Genomic DNA, 22349 nt, shown 5'->3' on the forward strand with positions numbered 1-22349 from the left:
TCGGTTGTCTGTTCGGGCAAGGACACGTGATTCTACTGCCCACGCCCAACTCCAGGAGGATCTAATGGAGCACATTTGGGCTAAATTTAACAACCAGTAGACGCACATGATCGCCATTAGACAACTCTTTCTTCTGCTTCTTTGAGTTTTGAGATTTTGAATTTAGAGAGAGTGAGCGGAAGATTTTAAATTATGTATTTTTTTTATTTTTTTTAGGATTTTATTAATGTGGTTTTTTATTTTTTAGAATTTGAAGTTGTAATTTTATTTTATTTAATGAAGTATGTTTTTATTAAGTGAATTTGTTGGAAATAAAAATAAAAAATGAAATTGAATGAATAGTTAAGGGATGAGATGGTTAAGAGATAGTTAAGAGATAAAGGGTTGCAGGTGCTGTCTCTTAGTTAAGAGATGGGATGAAAAGTACAGTGAGGCCCATGAATAGTGAAGAGATGAGACAATTAAGAGACGGATAAAAGACAGCATTGCGGATGACCTAAGGTAGTTGAAGTAGTGTTAGTGAATTGTGGGGTCCACATTATTAGTGGTGTATGTTTGTTCAAAATTTTCCTTATTTAGACTTTGTCTAATTTTTGGGACAGCCCAAAATGAAAAAAAACTAGTCTATTTTTTGGGGACGGATGAAGTATTATTTAAAAAAAATGTTTGTTGTATTTCTTTTTATCCTTTTATTGTAATTTTTATTTTTTATTATTTAAAAAAATCCTTTTACTGTATCGAGTTTTATTACAAAAAAAACTTTTACTATAAGCCTCTTATGTGAATGGCCAAAGAAATGAGAATACATAAAACACAAACTACATGAACCCGATATAAACAAATGAATGTAACAAATGTACAATCACAACTGTTGATTTGTGGTTGTGCAAATGTTACATTTATTTGTTCATCTCAAATTCATGGATATTATGTGTTTGTGCTTAGATAATTCTCATGAATCTCATTCTTATAAAATTTGAAAGCTCCAAACAAAAATAGCAATACATTGGGCTTGGATAGGGAAAACGTAGTTTCAAGTAAATAAATCAATAACTTCAACTGTGTAAGCAATATAGTTCCGAACACAAAATTTGAGCGTTGCGTTTACAGACGAACGTAGAATATTCCGCAAGTGCGTCAAAATTTGCGGAAGCAACAACCGATGTGAAGATGTTAATGTGAAACCTTGCTAGCTACCAACCACTCCATAAGAAAACAAAGGCATAATTTCTCATATTTACAGTGAAAAGAAACATCAGTACCTGTGTCTAAATTAGCCAGCACTCCATCCTTGAAAACAAATCTCCGATTGATCCCTTTAGAAATCTTCTCCTCCTCCCTGCTCGTGTCCTTGCACGTTGAGTGACTCTTACAATCCACCATGTCTGACTTGTTGAGATCTGTTATGCCTTCAGCCTGCGATGTCCGGCACATACAGTGTTCTCTACATTCTTTGCCATTCATGCCACAGGAGATTTCACCTTGGCGTAATATTTTACTTAGTGATAAATGAAGATTTGCAGATAAAGAGGCAACAAAATCGTGAACATCCTCTACGGTTGATTGACTTCCTCTACTTTTCCACTCGACATTGATAACCCTCAACAGTAAGTTGCTTAGGGTGACAAAGCACTCCAGACAGCACTGGTAAAAGCATATAGCAACCGAACCACTTCCGGAACTTCTAGGCCCTGGTGAAGAGTTGACGTTGATATTACTTTGACCTATGTTTTCACTGGTATCTTTGGACAGAATGCAATTATCATTTGGGAGGCAATTCGGCTGGTTGCCATTTCCTGCGAGAGTAGAATGCTTATCGCCTAAAACGGAGGGACCATCACGAAGTTCTGAACTACTCTCCATGAAACCATTAGAAAGTTTGACGGATGGAACGTGCTCTACTTCTGCATGATCTCCAGCAATTTCTGTCTTAGAAGACTCTAAATTAACTCCATTCGGTGCTAAGACTTCAGCCTTAGAAGACTGTAAGTTAACTTCGGTTGGCTCTAAGCTGTGTTCATGAGAGCAAGTATCATCTGTGGCAACTGTATGGGAAGGCTCTTGAGCAGTGACAGCGACTCCATCACCTGCATCTGCACATTCTGTGGGACTAACTTCCTGGGAGCCTTTCTCGAACACTTCTGAACTGTGTTCATTATTTGCTTTCAGATCACCTATCTTGCGGCCGTCACCTTCAGATGGTCCCACAAAAACTTTGGCATTTGCCTCCTGAATATGAGCATCAACCTCTAGGCTGAAAGTAATTCTTATTTTAGTGAAGATAAGAATAAAATGAGACACTAGGGATAATTGCAAAAGCAGTAAAAGAAGGGTAATACCTATGTAGTGCGTGAGCCCAACTGCAAACCATGTCCTCAAGATAAGCCACTTGTGATAGAAGACGAATGAACTGGGTTCTGTCTTTCCCAGCTTGAATTTTGTCATCAATTATTCGAACTAGAGCTTCCAAAACCTTTCGAACCTCAGAGAAAACTTCCCTTAGTGATTTGTATTCACCTCTATATGCTGATAACCCTACAGCAACTAGTCCTCTAACTAAACTAAACTCTTTGCTCCTAATATTATTGGAACTAGAAGCAGCAGCGACATCCTCCATGAAGTTGACAGGACGAACAATACAAGTGTTGAAGGGCCAGCCTTTCCAAGGTCCAGTGGCATTGGCAAAAGGACCTTCTTTCAACTTGGATGTATACCAGCAAAGTTCAGCAAAATGAGGATAATAAAGAATCTGATAGCCGAATGTTGATATTGCCAACTGCAAGCTTGATTTCCCTTTCAAAGTTTTATTTGTCAAACCAGCTGGAATGGAGGGACTCACATGGCAAGGTTTGCTATGACGAACTTGACTAGTATCACCATCAGCTGTATGATAAGCTTCCACATCAACTGAGTTCACGTGTATATGATTTTCACCATGATGTGACTGAATAAAATACTGCGCCAAATCCTTGGTCAACTCAGCAGCAAATAAGCTAATCACCTTATCATGGTCAAATTTCCCGTCAAGCTGCACAGAGAACTGTGGCACCTTATGCCCCAATGGACTTGATTGGATGCAATTCAATATTTCATTCCCAAAGAAATGCCTTATTCTATCAGGAAGCAAAGAAAATGGTACTTCTGCTGTAGCCTGTTAAAGGAGATATAGTAATAATCATTTCTCAAAAGAATGTAGCATCTTTTCAATAAGAGATAGGGAGAGAGGATGGAAGGAAGTACAAAAGATTCTTGCCAAAAATCTAGTGTCATACTTTATTACATCATGTCTAAATTGTCCAGTCCAGACTTCTTTTCTACCATGCCCTCACAAAATATGTTTGAACTTTTATAAGAGAAGAATGAAAGAATAGAACTTTCTGTAAATGCTGATCAAATTCAGGAAGGCCCCAGTAAGAGTGGTATGCATGTGTGTCTAGTGTCTACATATATATACAAACATCAGCTTTCTGGGACTAGATGCACAAACCCTAGATATTGTAAAAGGAACACACTGAACATTGGTAGTTTGATATTAAAATTAGATGAAAAGCTACAAGTAAACTTTTCTTATTAATAAACGATCTCAACTTTTTTGATATTGTAAAAGGAACACACTGACCATTGGTAGTTTGATTTTAAAATTAGATGAAAAGCTACAAGTAAACTTTTCTGATTAATAAATGATCGCAACTTTAAAAATATAATCAGAGGATGCCAACTTACGAGTATTATCAAGGAGCTATTTACGCGTATAGACTCCACCTGCTCTACGAAAGAGGTCCAAAGGTATGAGGCCTTCCTTGCAGCAGTTTGAGACTCGATACCCTCTGCATGAGCACTTGGGCAGAATTCATATTCCATACCATTGCCAGCATCAGATGTTTCACGGTCATCTTCAGAGGCTTCATGACTTGTCTCAATACCCCACAAATCGATCATTGGCATATAAAGCATGCTAACATGTGCTCCGGCAGATCTCACTACAACATGTAATATTCATCATTCAGTGCACAAAGAGAAACATAGTAAAAGAATAATTAGAATAATGAGGAAAATATCAGTTTTATAGGCATTTAAGCAAGTAGATCAGATCTCACTGTGACATGTAATATTCATCATTCAGTGCACAAAAGAGAAACATAATAAAGTAGTATTAATTAGAATAATGAGGAAAATATCTGTTTTATAGGCATTTAAGCAATTAGATAGATCAATAGTCTTAAAATGTCTTACTAGCCAAAATTTGGCTACCAACCTCAGCAGAAAACCAAGCAATTATATCATATTCTCATAAATCACTTAATTCCATCCCTCCCAAACAAGTTGCTCCAAACCATTTATCATCTATCCACATGCATGCATATAACTGATATCAATGCTACACACTGGTATACAAACAATATTTATCATCAAAATTGCACTAGAATCATGTTAATGAAGCACAAGAAGAACTAAAGCAAATACTATCTACAAGCAAAATGAAATTAAATACTCATTAATTACTAAAACTAAAAAACAAGGCACCGTGCATCAAAAGACAATAAGGCAACTGCTGTAGACGTTAATAGGAGACTCTAACTCTCAAGGAACTAAAATCGACCTATTGTATTCATCAAATGCTTTCAGTGAGGTAGATGAAAATACGTTGACAGATGAAATGAATAACTCTCTTATATGTTTGTATTCTTATAGAAATATATAGCCAGACAGATTTATGGACGAACCATGTTCGAGTCATCAACAATATTAAAAGAACAAAAATGTTTGTAAGTGTAGAAAATAAGAAAGTACGAACAATCAATGATGAGGTTCTTCCCAGAAATATTTTATTGTGGGCAATTTTTATGATAAGATCACCAAAACTGATTTGAAATCTTGTGCAGAATTTACTAACTGACTAATGACTGATATAATCCTCAATAGTAGTAAGTCACTTCAATTACCACAACCACATGTGACCAGGTCCGACATAACTTAATACACTCATTATAAGCTATGTAAAATTTAGTATTTGAAACTTGTCGCAAACCAAGACAAACATGGCATACATATCAAGATGAAAAAGGTCATGGAAGAGAATATCTCCCTTCTATAGGAATGGCACAGAAATGTATGTGTCCCAAAGAATTTTGCAATCCGGAAATTAAAATTAGCATAAATCATAAATGTGCTACTTTTTTCTCCTGAAACAGAACAAATTAATATGAATTAATGAAAAGGGAGATGTTGACATACTCAGTATATGTGTTAGCCCATGAACCATGTCTCCATGTCCTTCATGTGAGATACTAGCCAAATCAAGTTTCCATACATCAACATTGCCAACAAAACAGTGCAGAAGACATGAAGCAAGATGCCTCTGACCAGAACTAGGATCCCCACAAATCAAAACTTGGAATCCTGATTTACTGGATGGTACACAAGATATATTTTGAGACAACGCTGTGCGGGCACCCATACACATAGATTTGGATGGGAACATTTCAGAACGTTCGTCAGTATTTTCATCTGCCCCATTAGAACTGTGTAAGTTGTTCTCTCCAACCAGGTTTGCAAGCAAAAGGTTCTTCTCAATCTCATTTCTAACATCCACATCCTGAAGCAAACCATCAACTTGCAACCACCAATTATGACTCTGCACTTGCCGCTTATCTAAGATTGAAACAATTACATTTTTAATCAATTTGCAAGCCTTTTTAAGCTGAGACGGCAACCAGACACGCTCATCCAGACACAGGCAAACCAGCAGCCTTGTCAGAGGCAGGAGAAGGCATGGAACAAGATGAGATTTAAGAGGTGAAGAAACCACATCATTAAGAGCAAATGCACTTTCTCTTCGAGAACATGGAGGCGATGCACATGAGAGAGCCTTTAACCAATCTTTTTCCCCCACAGTAAAAGTAGGAATAACAGGGCATCTTCTGTCAGAGCTATTAGTTCCAGCAGCAGCTAGAACATTTTGCAACGGGAAGCTCCTTTTTAAACCAAATATAGCTGCTTGAGTACAAAGAGCCTGCAGATCAGCACCAGCAAATCCTACAGTTTGCTTTGCCACCCACTTCAATAAGGATCCAGCTATTGGTTTAGGCCACTTCTGTGTGTGCAATGAAAGAATTGCTTCTCTATCCTCAGAAGAAGGCAGTGGAAAATAAATTTCCCGATCAAATCTCCCAGGCCTTCTTAAAGCTGGATCAACTGAATCAGGACGATTAGTTGCCCCAATTACGATAACCGAACCTCGAGATTTCAGGCCATCCATCAAGGCAAGTAATGTGGACACAACTGAATTATGTGTTTGATCTTGCTGCTTAGTACGAGAAGGTGCTAAACCGTCTATCTCATCGAAGAAAATTATAGATGGTTGAGATTTCTCAGCTACTTGAAACAAAAGTCGTAGCTGGCGCTCAGCATCACCAACATATTTTCCAAGACAATCTGCACCTTTGCGAGCAAAGTATGCTATGCGCCTGTCACCACGGGCACAACAACCAACTAGTGCACGCACAACTAATGTCTTACCGGTTCCAGGATATCCATGCAACAGAACTCCCCTAGGAGGTGCAAGTCCTAGATTATTAAAAAATTCAGGGTACAAGAGGGGTAAAATAGCAACCTCTTTCATGCATTGAATCACATCTTGCAACCCAGCAACAGATTCCCAACCTGCGAATTGTCTGCCTTGTTCAGAGTTTGCACCACCAATATATGTAGGTGCTATTCTCCATAAATCCCTTTGAAGCCTCTTGCTCTCACGCTTCAAGAATTCTTCATCCTCCCCACGGTTCTCTAACCATTTTTCTTCCGCTTCAATATCAATACGGTATGAATCATTGGCAACCTTCCGCAATTCAAACTTCAGCTTTTTGGCCTTCAGTTTCTTCATTCGCTGAGCATTATGTACTCCATATGGTTGAAACAGATGGCGATGATCAGTGCAGGCAATGAGAAATTTACGATGATCAAAGATGCAACTTTTGGCCCGTGCACATGGCTGCAAAAGCACACATCAATCTAATAGTCAACACCAAAAAAACATGCAGAAAGATTATTGAGCAAGAAATGAATCCTGAAGTGGTAAAAGAGATGTTAGAACAAAATAGGCTAGCCACTCACTAGGTGGTAAGTTTTGGGACATCTATCAACACGACACCCTATGGTTGCTCCAGGTCTCCTACAGCGGCTGCATTTGAGCACCCTACCTCTGTAGAGCGCAGCTCTCACATTTTTTAAGCATCCAAGTCCAGCAAAATAAACCTGTAAAAAAAGTTATCAGACTAGCAGATAAAAACTTGCTTACAGGAATTAATAAAAAAAAAAGAACATGTCGTTAAATGTTTCAACATAATGAATTATAGCAGAAAAAACATGTGATGTGTAAAAAGAAGCCCACAACATTATTGCACATATGATGAAGGAAATGAAAGAAGATATATTTTAATTGCAATGCAATGTCAGTTGCTTCCGCATTGGTAGTTGCAGAAGACCAATGATGTAGAGCCTGAAACTTTTTGCAGTTTAATTCACTGATCGAAGATTGTATTTAACCATATAATAAGTACATTAAAAGGATGTGCCAAATTTGTCTTGCCTGGTGTCTAGGAAAGCATATTAGCAGTAAGTCGGGCAACCAATATGTTGCACAAAATGAAAACAAACGTAAAAAAGCTTAAGAAGTCAGGCAACCAATATGACATAACAATCAAAGGCACGCACTTATTGAAATTTATTCAAGCCAATAAGTTGCATATCCCCTGTGAAATGAAAGGCAAGACAATGCCTCAGGAATGTTCCAGGCAATGGGTATTGCCTACTGTCCAAGCGACATACTACAAATTAATGTGCAATTAGATCCCCAATGCATCCAGAACACAAGACACCGGGCATACCAACTGCAACTATAAACAAAAGATAAAAAAACCGAAAAAACTAATGATCGGATAAACAAAGACAAAAGATAAAAGATAAGCCGAAAACCGAGCTTCTATCCAGCTCTCACATGTTCATTCATACTGGTAAGAAAAGGGGAAGCATTCTTTCGTTCCTAACCAACTTTCTGTATTTAAGAATATTCCATGAGTAGTAAAACAGTATTAATACAAAGTAATGACACCAATGAATGCATGGCATAAACCAACACTCTAAATATGCGGTCAACATTCCACTGCATGTTAAGTGAGATATAAGTTATAACTGAAGTAAATATGAAACTCGGAATGTAAAACACACCTCTGGACTCCATACAGCACATTGCTGATGAACCCAAATTCCTGCTATACCAAACCTATCGTTAATAGGACCTAGGAGTCTTCCAAGCCATCCAGATTGATCACCAAATCCATCGCAAACATCATAATTAGGTTCTTCTGATGCAGATGATCCACTGTAGACCTCATTATCACTGCCAGCACCTTCAAGTAAGAGTATTTTTGGAGGCTTGCCATCCGTCCCACCCCCACATAAACCGCAATGCCTTCCAAGTTTTATTTTAGGTTTTCTGTCAGTAACAGCTGGAGGATTGTATCGGTCTTCTGGTTTAATATCAATACCATTTTCAAGAGGTTTTACAGGATTCTCATCATCCTTTGTTTGGTCAGCTGAGCCACAATCAAACTCGGTAGCATTTACTTGGCCAGGTACAATATCACACGCTAATTTTTCCAGCTGCACTTGTTCTACCCTTACCTCGATGTTCCCATTGCTGTTGCATTCTTCTATTGCCATCTCTTCAATTACAGTCTCCTCTCCCTGCGCTAACTGTGAAGCCATATTGCAATCTATTTCAATTTCATTAGTACACTCCAAACTACACTCCAAAGAAAACCCTTCAGCCCCTTCTGCCTCATTCATCACTTCTAAAATCTTGTCTCTGTTCTTTGGTTTCCCATCCTCCAACTCACCTGATGACCCTTCAGCACTTTCTGCCTCATTTATCACTTCTAAAATCTTGTCTCTGTTCTTTGGTTTCCCATCCTCCGACTCACCTTCCAGATCATCCTCCTGGTTGTCATTTTCCAAAACATTTGATGCTTTAATTCTGCCTGGCCTCTTTGATTTAACAACCGTTGATTTCTCACCTACCAAGGGCTCTTTCTTCATTAAAAACTGAGGTTCCTGTTCATCCCCTAACCGATCAAGATCCTGAAACAGCTTTCTTTTTCCCTTCAATGACGAATGCCCCCTTTCTCTTCCAGAAGAACATCCACTCTCTTGCCTGGATCTCAACCTTGGCGTCCAACCATCACCTTCCCCATCACTCGAACTTGAGCATGGCATTTCACATTGCGCCCTATCTACTCTCCTAACATTCTTAACACTGCTACCCACACCATTATCAACCTTCCTCCGCTTTGTAGGTGGAAGAGGTGATGAATCAAGCAACTCAGGCGCTTTACGAACCCTAGTGCTCCTCCGGAGTTCATGTTCATTCTCTTCATTAATAAACTCACTTGACTCGACCTTATGGACCCCTCTGTGGCTCTTATTGTAACCTTTTTCATAAATTGCATCTAATTTCTTGTGCTTCTTCTTCCCCTTATACTTATTCCTAATTTTCTGATCTTTCCTCTTCACAACTGAGTCAAACCGCGATAATCGCATAGCAAAAACCTCCAACACCAAATATATAACAAAAAAATCAATACAAAACTGCTAAATAACTTTCACACCTCTCCCCACAAATCCGTCTCACACATCACACGTTTAATTCAACAATTCCTTCCCCTTTTCTTCAAAAAGGAGCTTCAGATAATCTGAAAATAAGAAAATCAGAGATAATGAGGCCGATGAGAGACTGACCTTGGATAACGGACCATGCACAATAAACACAACAATCAAAAGGAGCCCTGTAAATATCAGATTTCAGCCGATTTTAATCGCACACACCAAACTTTCTCCGATTGTGATTCAGATTTTCCGCTTGTAAAGCAAAATCCACCAAATTAGTATATCAATTTTTTTTCCTCGGCTGCTAATTGGTTTAGGGCTTTTTGTCTACTGTTAAAGAAGACTGCTTTGGGGCGGAGGTATTAAGAAATTAGATTTCGGAATTCACACTGGAAAAACAATATACAGACACCTGAGAATTTAAAGCACTCGCGTCAGGAGCGCGTTTATAGCACGAGTCAGTGAGGGGATAGAAGCCGGGCCCACCAGGTTTTTAATGGTACTTGGCTGCTCTGTAGTTGACTTGTTGGGATGTTTTTGGCCACGCGCTGACCTCTGAGAATAGGGGTATGTCGTGTAACCTGAATTTCTCAAATATTGTTGATTTTTGCCACGAAATATTACCGCCAAAATGGAATATATGATTTTATTTGGGAGTGTTATTAGTATGAGTATTTTCCTAAAAGTGAAAGAAAATAGGTAGCTACATTCAAATAAGTTACAAAAAGAATATTTCTAGGTAAATAACGATACTTTTATCGAATTTTAGTTTGCTATCAGTTTTTAAATATTTTAGTAAATTATCAAACTATTTTGGTAATCATTTTTAATGTTAGTATGAGAAACCAAAACTGAACTAAAATTTAAGAATTTAAGGGCATATTGTCTCTTATCCGCCTCATCCCTTAATTATTTAGGGCATTCATAACCTCGCTCCATGGTCAGGTCTCTCAAGTCCATGCCATGTCATCATTCTCCTTATTTTCTGCATCAGACCACAATTTCCACAAACTTGCAGGCCTCATTCAGGTTGCAAACATTAAATTGCACTATTCACAACTACAAACTATTTTAGTCGTAAAATTGAAAAAGTTGAAAAATTATAACACGAAAAACTCATTGTTCATTTGGAAATTAAAAATTATAAATCCTAAAAATTCAAAAATAACAATTCCTAAAAAAAATAAAGAAACAATTAGGAATATAGTATTTATAGGGAAAAAATAATTGAATTTTTCTTTGAAAAAAAGGAGTTAGGGGCCCGTGCGCCCACAACACCGGACGGGCCGCAAACGGGCGCCCCAACCCCTCCATTGTCCCGAGGGGCGGCCCAGGCCCCTCCCACACCAACTCCAACGCGTTAGGCCCCAGGCCTCTGAATCTATGACCGAAGCTAATTTCATTGAACCATCTCGGCCCGAGCTCCAACCCTTGCTTGTATAGGCAAGCTTTTGAAGCATTTTCTTGTGCTCATCCACCCCCTTGTCCAAGAATGACCCCCTGAAGCCAAAGTCTAGTTGACTTTTGATGAATTCCATTATAGAAGAGGTGTTGGGGTTACCGCAGCGGAAGACACGAAAAATAAACATATCGTTACAGATCTATTTAGGTGACTATGTATTTGATTCCAATTTCATGCAATTTAATCTAGATCTATAGAAAATCACATCAAATTACACATAAACATGCAATTTATGTAGAGAACCAATTGTTACCTTTTGATCCATGAATGGATCGACGTTGCTTGTTGAATCTCCCATCAATCCATGATTTCTCAACCACGAATCTTCCATTCTATCTCACTTCCTTGATTGTTCATTCGGTGGGCGGATCTTGAAGAATCAACAATAATGAGATGAAATGTTGGGAGAACAATACACAAAGCAACTTATCTTGATTCAATTCCATGAATTAGAATGAACAAGACATGGCAAGAACCAAAACCCTAGTTTTCCCTTTGGCGTGACTCAAAAATCGAGACAAGAGAGAGAGAGGGCGCGTGAGCGGCAGCTAGGTTTATGGTTTCAGAGTTGTGAATTGTGTATGGTGTCTTGGGGTTTTCCACCTCTCTTCACTATTTATAAGATGGACTTCTGTTGGGCTAGAATAAGGATCCATTGAGTGATTAGATGTGATTAGATGTTGGTCTAGCCCATTAGACAATAAACTTATTAAATCAATTAACCCATGATCTAATATAATATCCAATGGGATATTATTTTATTCCAGTAACAAATAATATTGAACTCCCATCTAAATCATCAAATTACGAAGAAGAATTAATTAATTCTCCAAAGAGTTCTCTAGTCTGAAACTTTATTTATTATTCATGGAATAAAATTCCAACTGCGCAAATTTCTTAATAATAAATTCATTTTTCAAACACCTCTTGGGGATAAAATGATACCACACTGGGCACGCGAATTCTATGAAATAATATTATAATATTTTCACGTTATTCAATTACTACCACCCAAGATACCATAATTGAGTTGCAAAAAACTCTCACATATTGATACGTCAAAGTGGTGTCTGATTAAATAAACAATATCAATATTATTTGCACAGACTAAGAAATACTAAAATTTCTGAAGTATATTCTTTCAGTTGATAGCAATAAATAATATATTTCGGGTTGATCCTTTCAGTGCTCTACCACACCAGTGTTACTAATCACTTCTTAGGTAAGAGAAAATTATCATAAACACTGCAACCATACCAATAGGTAGCCAATGTCTATCTAGGTTGTGAAATCGTTTTTCTTCTTACTAGATCTGGTCAAGTCCCCCTACTGAGAATCCATCAGATTCCCTACTTTAACCATCTTACTAAGAAACCTTAGACTTGTTTATTTATATTTCAATAAATAAACCATTATATTATATTATCTATTCTCATAATTAGGTAAACAAGTGGACGTGACATTTCTCGTATACATGCACAAGCTGACTGTACAAAGACATGTATGCTCGAAGCTCTTTTAGTATACAAACCCCCCAACAAGAGGCTCACTTGATGGCCCGGAGATAGCCCATGGTTGGGATACTTCTTCAACAAAGCATTGAATCTCTCCCATGCTTCAAACATAGACTCTTGGCTCTTCATGCTAAAGTGAGAGATTTGCACTTGTAGATTGAGAGTAGAGCTTAGAGGGAAGAACCTCTCCAAGAACTTTTGGGCTCAGTCATCCGAACTTGTAACCGAGCCCGGCTCAAGGTTATCAAACCAATCTCTAGCATATCCCGATAATGAGAATGGGAGATTGATTGTATCATCGGGAACCTCATTAAGCTTGGTCGAGTTGGCACTCTCCAAGAATTTGGATAAGTGCCTATTAGGATCCTCCGTGGGCCTTCCCACAAAAACATGTTGCTCTACCATTTGAATCAATGCCGTCTTCAACTCAAAATTGTTGGCATTCACCCTTGTATCATAAGATAGAATTGGGATATTGATGTTCCCAAATGCATCTCAAACCGGTGTCTCTCATCTCATTTTCTCCTCTCTTTCTCTTCTCATCTCTGCCATTTTTTATTGTAGTTGGAGAATGATTTGGTCTTGATTTAGAGGAGGTAGAGGTGTGCCTCCCTCATTGTTCCCATTTAGATTATCAATTGGCTCAATTAGATGTTGAGCTCGTGTTCTTCTCCTTTGTCCTCTTCTCCTTCTATTGGTGGCTTCTATTTATAAATCAATAGGCTCAAGAGGTAGTCACCTTGAGCGCGTGAGCATACACACCTGCACAAGACAAGAGAAGAACAAACACAAGTAAGAATCAAACAAGGAAACTAAACTAAATAAAGCACCTAAAATGTCTAAACTAGTAATCTCTATCTTATCACAATATCAAACATGAAAGCAAATTTAGTCCCCGGAAACGGCGCCGAAAACCTGGCTCGACTATTTTTAGTAATCAAAATATCACCGCAAGTGTACGGGGTTTGGTAGGTCTTGGCAAGTTAAAATTATCGATCCTCGAGATTAAAGGCCGATTTTAGTACTACGATACAACTTTGAACACTATCTAGACTACGGAAATGTATTTTTGGATTTTCTTAACTAAGAACAAAGAGCAAACAAGCAATTAACGATAATTAACTAAGTAAAGCAAGTAAAAGATGGTTTTCACATAAAATGGGAAACGATAGGGAAATGGATCTGTTATGATGGATCAAGGGTGTCACCTACGGGTCATGCTCATCTATTGGGCATCAATTGTAGTTAGGAAAGTCGGAATGATTGGTTAGACCCTCTCTCGAGTGCATCTAACGCGTTGATCGGCCTCTAAGGTCGGAGTTTACTCCCTACAAGTCAAAGCCGACTCCTAAGACCCACAGACTCAAGCCCTCTCTCTAGCACATGCAGCTCTCGATCACATGGGTTGCACGAAGTTGTTGATTACACATCTATCCTAATCATGTATTGCTCAATGACAACAATTAAGCAAAAGATGTATCTAATTGATAGCTAAATAATTAGATAATAAAAGCTCAATAGTCAACAAATCCAACAATATGAGATAGATAAGCATTAAACCAAATGATCAATTCATACAATCCATCCAAACTTCACCAAATCCCTACTAGAAACTTAGATACACATATTCAAATCTATAACATAAGAATTCTCAAAGTAAATGGAAGAAAACATGGTAGAAAGAGAAACTAGGAACTCCCAATGGGTAGAAATGATGGGGGGTCTTCTTCCTTCAATCTCTTAAATGGGGAGGCTCCTTGGCCTTCGATTCACCTTCTAAGTCTTCAATTTAGCTCAAAATCGTGTGCGTGGAAGTTAGGGATCGAAATGTGTGAAGTCCCTTTTATACTTGGAGTGAAAAATGGGCAAAACGCATGGCCGGACATTTTGTCTGGATCCCGCAATTCACTTCAAAACTCCCGGGTGGGTGTTTCTTCGGATAGGAAATGCCTGACCGAGCGAAGTTTCTATATTTTGATGTGCAATTCCAGCTAGAACGCCCGGGCAGGTATTTCTTCGCTTAGAAAACACCCGGGCGGGAAAATTCTTTGTATTGGCCCGTTCAACTCCGTTTAAGCTCGTTTTAGACCTGTTTTTGAGTCAAAACTTTAACGCACTCGTTATCTCTCAAAATAGCAAATAAGTGGATGAAACCTAAACTTTATACCTCAATTTACTCAACAACTTGTGATAATCACCCACCTAAACATCCTAAACTATGAGTTTGTCAACTCCACATAATTAAAATCCTAAATGTCCTCTTTTATCATTTAAACATTATATAGACTTAGGCAGTCTAGGAGCAAGCTCGAGAAACAAGTCAATGAATGGCGATAAATCACGCAAGAGAGAAATTTGATAACTCGAAATCCATATAAGTATGATTCAAAGCAACTAAGCAATTCATAAATCATAAGTTATGCACCTTTTTACAAAATTCTCAAATCAATACATAAGCCATCTCAAGCAGAACTTTTCATAATAGGTAACCCAGTATAATGTCCCTGAACATGAATATTTCTAAGTTTTCTATGTTATGCTCAGACGAGATTCACCTCCTTTTTATTAAAAACAAAAACAATCTAAACTAAAACTAAAAAAACAACTAAACTCACATTCTACCACTTTATCCCCCAAACTTATTCAAAACTATGTTAAGACTAAGTTTGAAAAGTGGGAAATGATGTGAGTAAACTAATAAAACAAATAAAGCATGCCTCGAGAATCACATGGCACAAATCTGGACTGGATGGCAGGCTAGGGGTATCGAAATGGGTATCGGGTATCGGGTCATTTCCTACCCGACCCGATACCGCCGAGTATACCCGACAGAAACGGGAAACGAGGCGGGATCGAGTATTGTGATTTTGGATTTCGTGGGTATCAGGTATACCCGTTACCCGACCAGGAATACCCGATATACCCGCCAATTACCCGAACTATTAAACAAGTAGTGAATTAAGAACATTTTTAGTAAATTTTGAAGCTTCAACTCCCATTTTATTTTATGCAGCGCCTACTGAGTGGCCATATTAATTCTCATTATAGTGCAATCCAGTATCTAGTATTATTGATGGCTTGGGGATGGTGAATATTTGAAGTAGAACTATTTAGTTTTACACTACTCCTTATTTAATGTTGGAATGACGATAAGCATATTAATTACTAGGGGAAAATTTACTACAATAGCTTTAGCAGTTTGTATTACTAATAGCAATAGCGGAATATTATAAGTAGTGGGCAATTCCTTGAATTTGGTTCTCTTCGTCATTTTTGCTATGATAGTGAGTATGATTGAGGGTGTAGCAGAGAAGAGAACTCAGGTGCAGGTAATACCCGAGGGCATGGCGGGTAGGGTATCGGGACAGAGATCTCCGGCAAAATCGGGTGCGGGTACCCGACTCGTCGGGTGTGGATACCGGCAAGTCCAGCGGGTCGATGAGTGTGCACTGAATGAACAGGGGCTCTTCAGCGGGTCACTGACTTAAAGTCAGCAGACGATGACGTCGGCCAGTGTGCCTGCGAATTCTCAAAAACAAAAAAGTAAACAAAACCTAATCTAAAACAAAACAAAAAATGAAAATAAAAGATATCAAAATTGGGTTGTCTTCCAACAAGCACTTGTTTTACGTCTTTAGCTTGACTTTCTTTGATGCTCAAAAGTGATCCCCATTCTCAGGAATTCCTTTGGGATGGCGTTAGTACTTAGGATTTCACAATGTGAGCATTGAATGAAGAAAATTGTACTCTCTTCATCTCATAATAGATAGCACAGGATTTGGAAGATGTTTTTTTGTGTGTTGAGTGGAGAGAGCAAATAGTACTCCATCTGTCCCAAGGAAAATGCCCCCTTCCTTAGAGTGTCCACAATAATGTGGACATGCCCAAGGCACAGCCACAAAAAACTCTTCCACCAGCCACAAAAATTTGTCCACAACCACAAAAAACTTATTCAGTCCAATAATGGACATGTCCACAACCACAAATCACATTATTTAATCAATTATTGACATATTTTAATTCAAGTTGAATAAAAATTATCGGATGATAATTATTAGAAAAAAATATTATTTAATTAAAAAAATTAAAACCAAATCTTCGTTGTATAATAAAAAGGAGAAAATTATACAACGAGAATTATCGACATTACACAAACAACACCGCCTCGCTTATCACGATGTGTCCGCTCCCCTACGTGCCCAGATCTCTTCAACTCCATCTGGAGTTGGGTATATGTTGTTTCCCTGATCGTTGGATCAAGTATTCATTAGTACATGGTACACCCATCTACAGGGGCGCGGTGGAAACACCGTGACTTGAACTAGCACCATCGTCCGATGCCCAGCGCTTTGCCGCAAATCCTTCATCATCTATTATCATATTCTGCAATATGATACATGCATACATGATATCGGCGACGTCATTTTCGTGTCAGGCTCCGTATAATGGCCCATCGCGCTTAGAGCACACTAAAAGCTCGCTCAACATCCTTCCTAGCACCCTTTTGACGTCGCGCGAAATAAGATTTCTTTGGACCAACCGGATGCCAGATTGTCTTGACAAATAAGGGCCAACGAGTTTATATCCCATCTGCCAAATAGTATGCCCTGTTGTACTGCGTGCCATTGGCCATGAATCTGATCTCCGGACCCTCACCCTGGTACTCGCTGATGTACTATTTTTTAGCACTACAACTACTTGCAAGTATACAAGGCAGAAATAGTATAGCTAAAGGTCAGTACCATAATATCGAACATATGGAATATAATTGCAACTGTCTATCATGTACTAAGCATCATTTACTATCTAGAGAAACAAGAGTTTTGGGTTTGAAACTAAACAAAAATAAATAAAGTAAAATCATAAAACAAACAAGATAGAATTGGGCAAACATGGAAATTTCAAGGATAATGATTTCACTAACTCTTTTGTTATTCTAATTAGTTCTACGTTCATCTGACTCAAGTTTTACCACGATTTCTCCCTATCATACATCAATACTCATGTCACAACTATTGTATGAACATATAAGATAAACCAATCAAAGTTATCATCGATCAAAGATTGACAATAATCAAGGTAACGGCCAATTAGTCGAACAAAAGTTCAAGAAAAATCAAGTGGGACGAGTTCTGAACATTAAACATAAAAAGAACTACATGAAAATCAATTACTATCAAACCTCAAAATTCTATTGTTTAGTAATCCATAGACAGACGAACTAAAATAATAATTAAAGTACGAGACTTGAAATAAACAAACAAAACCCAAGGTTGAATCTTGAAATCTTCATGCTCCTCTTGCCTTGCTTCAATCTCCAAAAATGATGAAAGAACTAGGTTGAGGAGTGGAGAGGGAAGAGCCTTGGAGGCTCCCCTTTTGGGGGCTATGGATGGGTGAAAATTATGAATTAGGTTATGGGGTATTTATAGGCTTGAAAAGGATTTAAACTTGGTAAAAAGTTTCCTCCAAGTAATAGTGAATATGGAATTTCCGTGCCCCATAGGTTAAGGAAAAGATTTGGCTTCACAAGGTAATGTCTTCTTTCCTTCATTGAATTTCCGCCTAAAATTCTGCACTTGACAGCTGTAGCACCCCGAAATTTTGCGACTTCTATTTCTATTAATGTTGATGTTGAATAAGGATTTCTTTTGTGGAAATTGAGTCTCTATGTGTTTGAGTTAATTATGTGAAATTAGTTGTTGTGAGTTATGTGAGTCAATGTGATTAAGCTTCCAATGTGTAATTAAATTAAATGGGACCATGCATAATTATTCTAGCCATTCTATTGAAATTTTCGGCCCTCCTATTTATTGGAAACAATATTTTCTTCTCGGATTTAATTAATTGATTTGGGAGATTTATCCAAATTAAATCCAAACCAAATTATCCCTATGCTATTCTACATGATTTTCGACCTCTTGGCCATCCCTTGAGATTTTCGACTTCTCCTAGTAATTAGGAGAAGGAATTATTTTGTGGATTTAATTGGTATCTTGTTTGTCTCCTTCCTTGAATTAAAATCCAATTAACTCTTACCATATCTTACCAAATTTAAATCCTATTCCTATTGGATTTGAGGATTTACGTATTTTTTTTCCTTGATCTCTCTCATTCCACACGCCTACTTTCATTTTTAATTGTGGGATTTATCCTAGACTATAAATTAAAAGAACCCTAACCCTAGCCCTCATATTTTCGCCTCCCTCTCTTCTCTCATCCCACACGTTTTTTCCTCTCTTCTTCTCCTTCTCCACCAATTCTTCACCAATCCTTTGTTCTTGCATCAATTTGGAGTTGGAAATTCAAGATTCGTCGAAGAATCACATCAATTATCTTTCCTACCGATTGTTTTTGAACAAGAAAGGTATATTTGAATTCTCTTTCTCATCCTTTCCATTGAACCCATGTTTCTTGATTCCCTCATGCATATAGTGAGTGTAGAAATCATAGATCTAAAAATTAATCGGTTGGGATTGATGTTTTGCATGAGAAAGTATGTGGATATGCGTTTATATATGTGTATGTGTGAGGTTGTGGATGATTCGTTGGTGAATGATATGTGAATATATGAGAACTTGGTTGTGAGATATTTTTGAAGCATGATTATGTGTTGGAAGCATGAATATATGTGTTTGGATGAATGATAGATAAACCCTAATTCGAATTTGTGAAGCATAAAAACTGTGGTGTTCGGATATTAGATTCCAACGCGTGTTTGACCGACCAAACGATCTTATTTTGGCACGAATTTTTAACTGAGTAGAATTTGAGATGTGTTCGGTGTTGTGTATAAATTTCAGCCTCTTTTGACGAAAGATGAATTTTAAATGAATTTTTAAAGTTAACTGCGCAGTTCTGTCAGAATTTGTATTCACGTCCAGTAAGTTTCATTTTTGATTTGACCGACCTAAAGATGTGATTTTGATGTTAAATTTTAACTAGATTATCCTTGATGTGTCTATTGTGTTTTAATAAAATTTCAGCCCCAACGGAGGTCGGATGGATTTTTAATGATTTTTACAAAACAACTGTGCAGTTCTACCAGATTATTGTCATGTTAAAATAATACTTGTTGTCAAGTTTTGAGTGAATAAATGATACATGTGTGAATAAGAAACGTATCCTATGATGTGGCTATGTGTTACACGTTGATGTATGCTTGAGTGTTCGTTTTGTTTTTGTTGATGAACGTTTGGGGATGGGCAATCTAAGAAAACGATGAAAGGAACGATAGGGCATTCATGAGTAATGTGTTGATAGGAAACTAATTGTGTTGTATTATGTGGTTATGATGTTGATAAGGGTTGTTGTGCGTACCTGGGTACGAAGAGCAAGGATTTCAATAAAATTGTGAACCGTGTTTGTAAACAATCGAGGTGGGCTTTCTTTACTAAAACTCTTTTACGTTTCAAAATTATGATATTGGAGATATAAGGGTGGTTTAAAGTGTTATGTCATGCCGTGATTGTTTTGATGTTGAGATTGTTGCCTGATGCCTAATTCGTTTGAGCTTGCTCCGTTAGGCTATAGGGCTATGTTGAGATTGTGCTTGATGCCTAGTTTGTGAGTTCGCTCCATTAGGCTATAGGGCTATGATAAACGAATTCGGGTCTAAGTAGGGCCGCAAACCCTATCAGGCTGTGTACACAGAGGGGATCGTGAGCCGTCCTTGCTAGTCGGCCGGTCTCGTGGGCGAATAGTGTGGCCACACTTTCGTCGCACAATGGTAAGAGGATGTGAATGATTGATTGTTGAGAAAGTGGGGAGATTGTTTTGCCTGGCCAGGCTATGAAATGTTTTAGTGATACTCGATGATATTTCTTTTCTAAAATGTTAAAACTCAAGTTCACTATGGTATGGATGACATAACTTTTATCAAATATTTTGGCGTGTGTCCACTGAGTATATCAAATACTCAGCCCTGCATATGTTTTCTTTATGTGCAGGTTGAGCGGGGTGTTGCGATGGATGTTGAGTCGGCTTAGGAAATTTGGATGCGTTGTGTCTTCATACATAGGCGTCATCCTATGACTCTCTTTGATAACTTATTTCCGCTGCTACTTTGAAAACTGATGTCACAAGAGTTTACTTTACTTCGTATGACTTTATTATGTCAAATACTTTGAGACTTTATTCCGCTGCTTACTTTTGTTAAACTAAAATGTTTTTGTAGACTAAAGTATTTTCCCTTTTGGGAGTTAATCAAATTTTTGCATTAAGTGTCAACTTTTATTGTGTCCCCCATTTCTTCCCCGCTCCTTAGTCCCTCCCCTCGTCACGTTTTCCCCGTCTTCACTATCCTTAGTAAGGGCGGGCGTGACAACAGCTTTGCATAACTTTGGTAGAATGGCCATAACTTTCTGTACAAAACTTCGATTGAGATGATCAAGGTACCAACGCGAAGTTCTTTCAAAGACAAAGAGAATGGTGTGTATCACGTCCTGATCGGACTTTAGAATAGCCAAAAAATGAGTTTTAACAGAGGCTGTTGTGGGCGAATAGGCCCAGCGGGCGCTGGAGAGAGTCAGAACGTTCTGGAGTGGTTTTCAGCGACCGCTGGGGTGCGCCAGCGGCCCGCTGGGTTGCCTTCTGCTCCAGCATTCGAACTTTGACGTTTTGCATATTTCTCACAAAATACGTCAAAATACCAAATTGGGTCAAATATGCAAATAATGGACAAGTAATGCAACTTTGACACTCAAAACGGACCAAAAATGGTTTTAAAATAGTGCAAAATCCAAGCGTATCACCCAACACTTAAGAGATGCTACGACTGCAGAACATTAAAGTCGTTGTTCGACCCTACGACACCGAAATACGTATGCTAGATCCGCAACCAGTAGTCAGCAACGACTTTCAGGATCATCGAGGGGTGTTTTCTTTCGAATCCCGTAGTGAACTGCCCTTTCCATACCACAGGGCAGTTCCTCCACTCCCAGTGCATGCAATCAATGCTGCCCATCATCCCAGGAAAATCGTGCACACTCCCGTGTATTTGTAGCAATCTCTGGCAGTCCTCGGCGGTTGGCTTTCGTAGATACTCTGGACCGAAGATGTCTTGGATGCCCCAACAAAACTTCCTCAAAACCTCTAGGCTTATCGTCTCGCCCTTCTGCAGGTATTCATCGAACATGTCTCCCGGCCCGGTGATACGGCTCGTTTCATGCATCTATTCTGGAGTAAAATTCTGTAATTTTTGGGAAATAACGTGTGATTTTGAGCCAGGTGTGTAGAGAATCTGCTGGAATAGAAAATGCATGAAGAAAGTGGTTGACAACAGATCAAGGAGGAAATGGAGCAATTTTACCCTTGCTGCGAACTGATCAAGTGAGCGAGAGTGGAAGCAGCGAAAGGAGATAGAGCATATCACCAAAGATCCTCAAGCGAAGTGCAGAACTGACATTTTTGAAAGAGGAGTGCCCTAGGGATCAGAGCCTCAAGCCTCCCTATAAATAGGGAAACGAAGGAAGATAGAGGCAACACTTATCATCGGCTCTCTCCCGAGCTGAGTCTCGGAGCTCACAATTTACTCTTCATTCCTCCAATTCTCATTCTACACACTTGGAAGAGGGGTTTTGTGTCTGGCCGTGGTGGTGGTGTCTAGTTTTAAGTTCGTCGTGCCTGTGTTCCACCGTCCGAGAAGGGCGAAGAAACAACCGTTTTAAATTTATGTCTACTACAATTTCATCTTGAAGTATTTCTTAGTT

At 38.4% G+C, this 22349-nt stretch overlaps 1 protein-coding gene across 1 annotated transcript; it reads right to left on the reverse strand.

The window, feature by feature from the left end:
- Window positions 1-1031: 1031 nt before the first annotated feature.
- Window positions 1032-10019, reverse strand: LOC121804962. Its single transcript, XM_042204696.1, has 7 exons — window positions 9883-10019; window positions 8227-9749; window positions 7114-7254; window positions 5236-6991; window positions 3724-3980; window positions 2340-3151; window positions 1032-2254 (listed from the first exon to the last, which is right to left on the reverse strand). Exons 2-7 carry the CDS (start codon window positions 9595-9597, stop codon window positions 1174-1176), a joined length of 5418 nt encoding a protein of 1805 aa, XP_042060630.1. The 5' UTR covers window positions 9598-9749; window positions 9883-10019; the 3' UTR covers window positions 1032-1173.
- Window positions 10020-22349: the final 12330 nt, after the last annotated feature.

Source organism: Salvia splendens, chromosome 5 (assembly GCF_004379255.2).
Source record: "Salvia splendens isolate huo1 chromosome 5, SspV2, whole genome shotgun sequence".
Taxonomy (NCBI): Eukaryota; Viridiplantae; Streptophyta; class Magnoliopsida; order Lamiales; family Lamiaceae; genus Salvia; species Salvia splendens.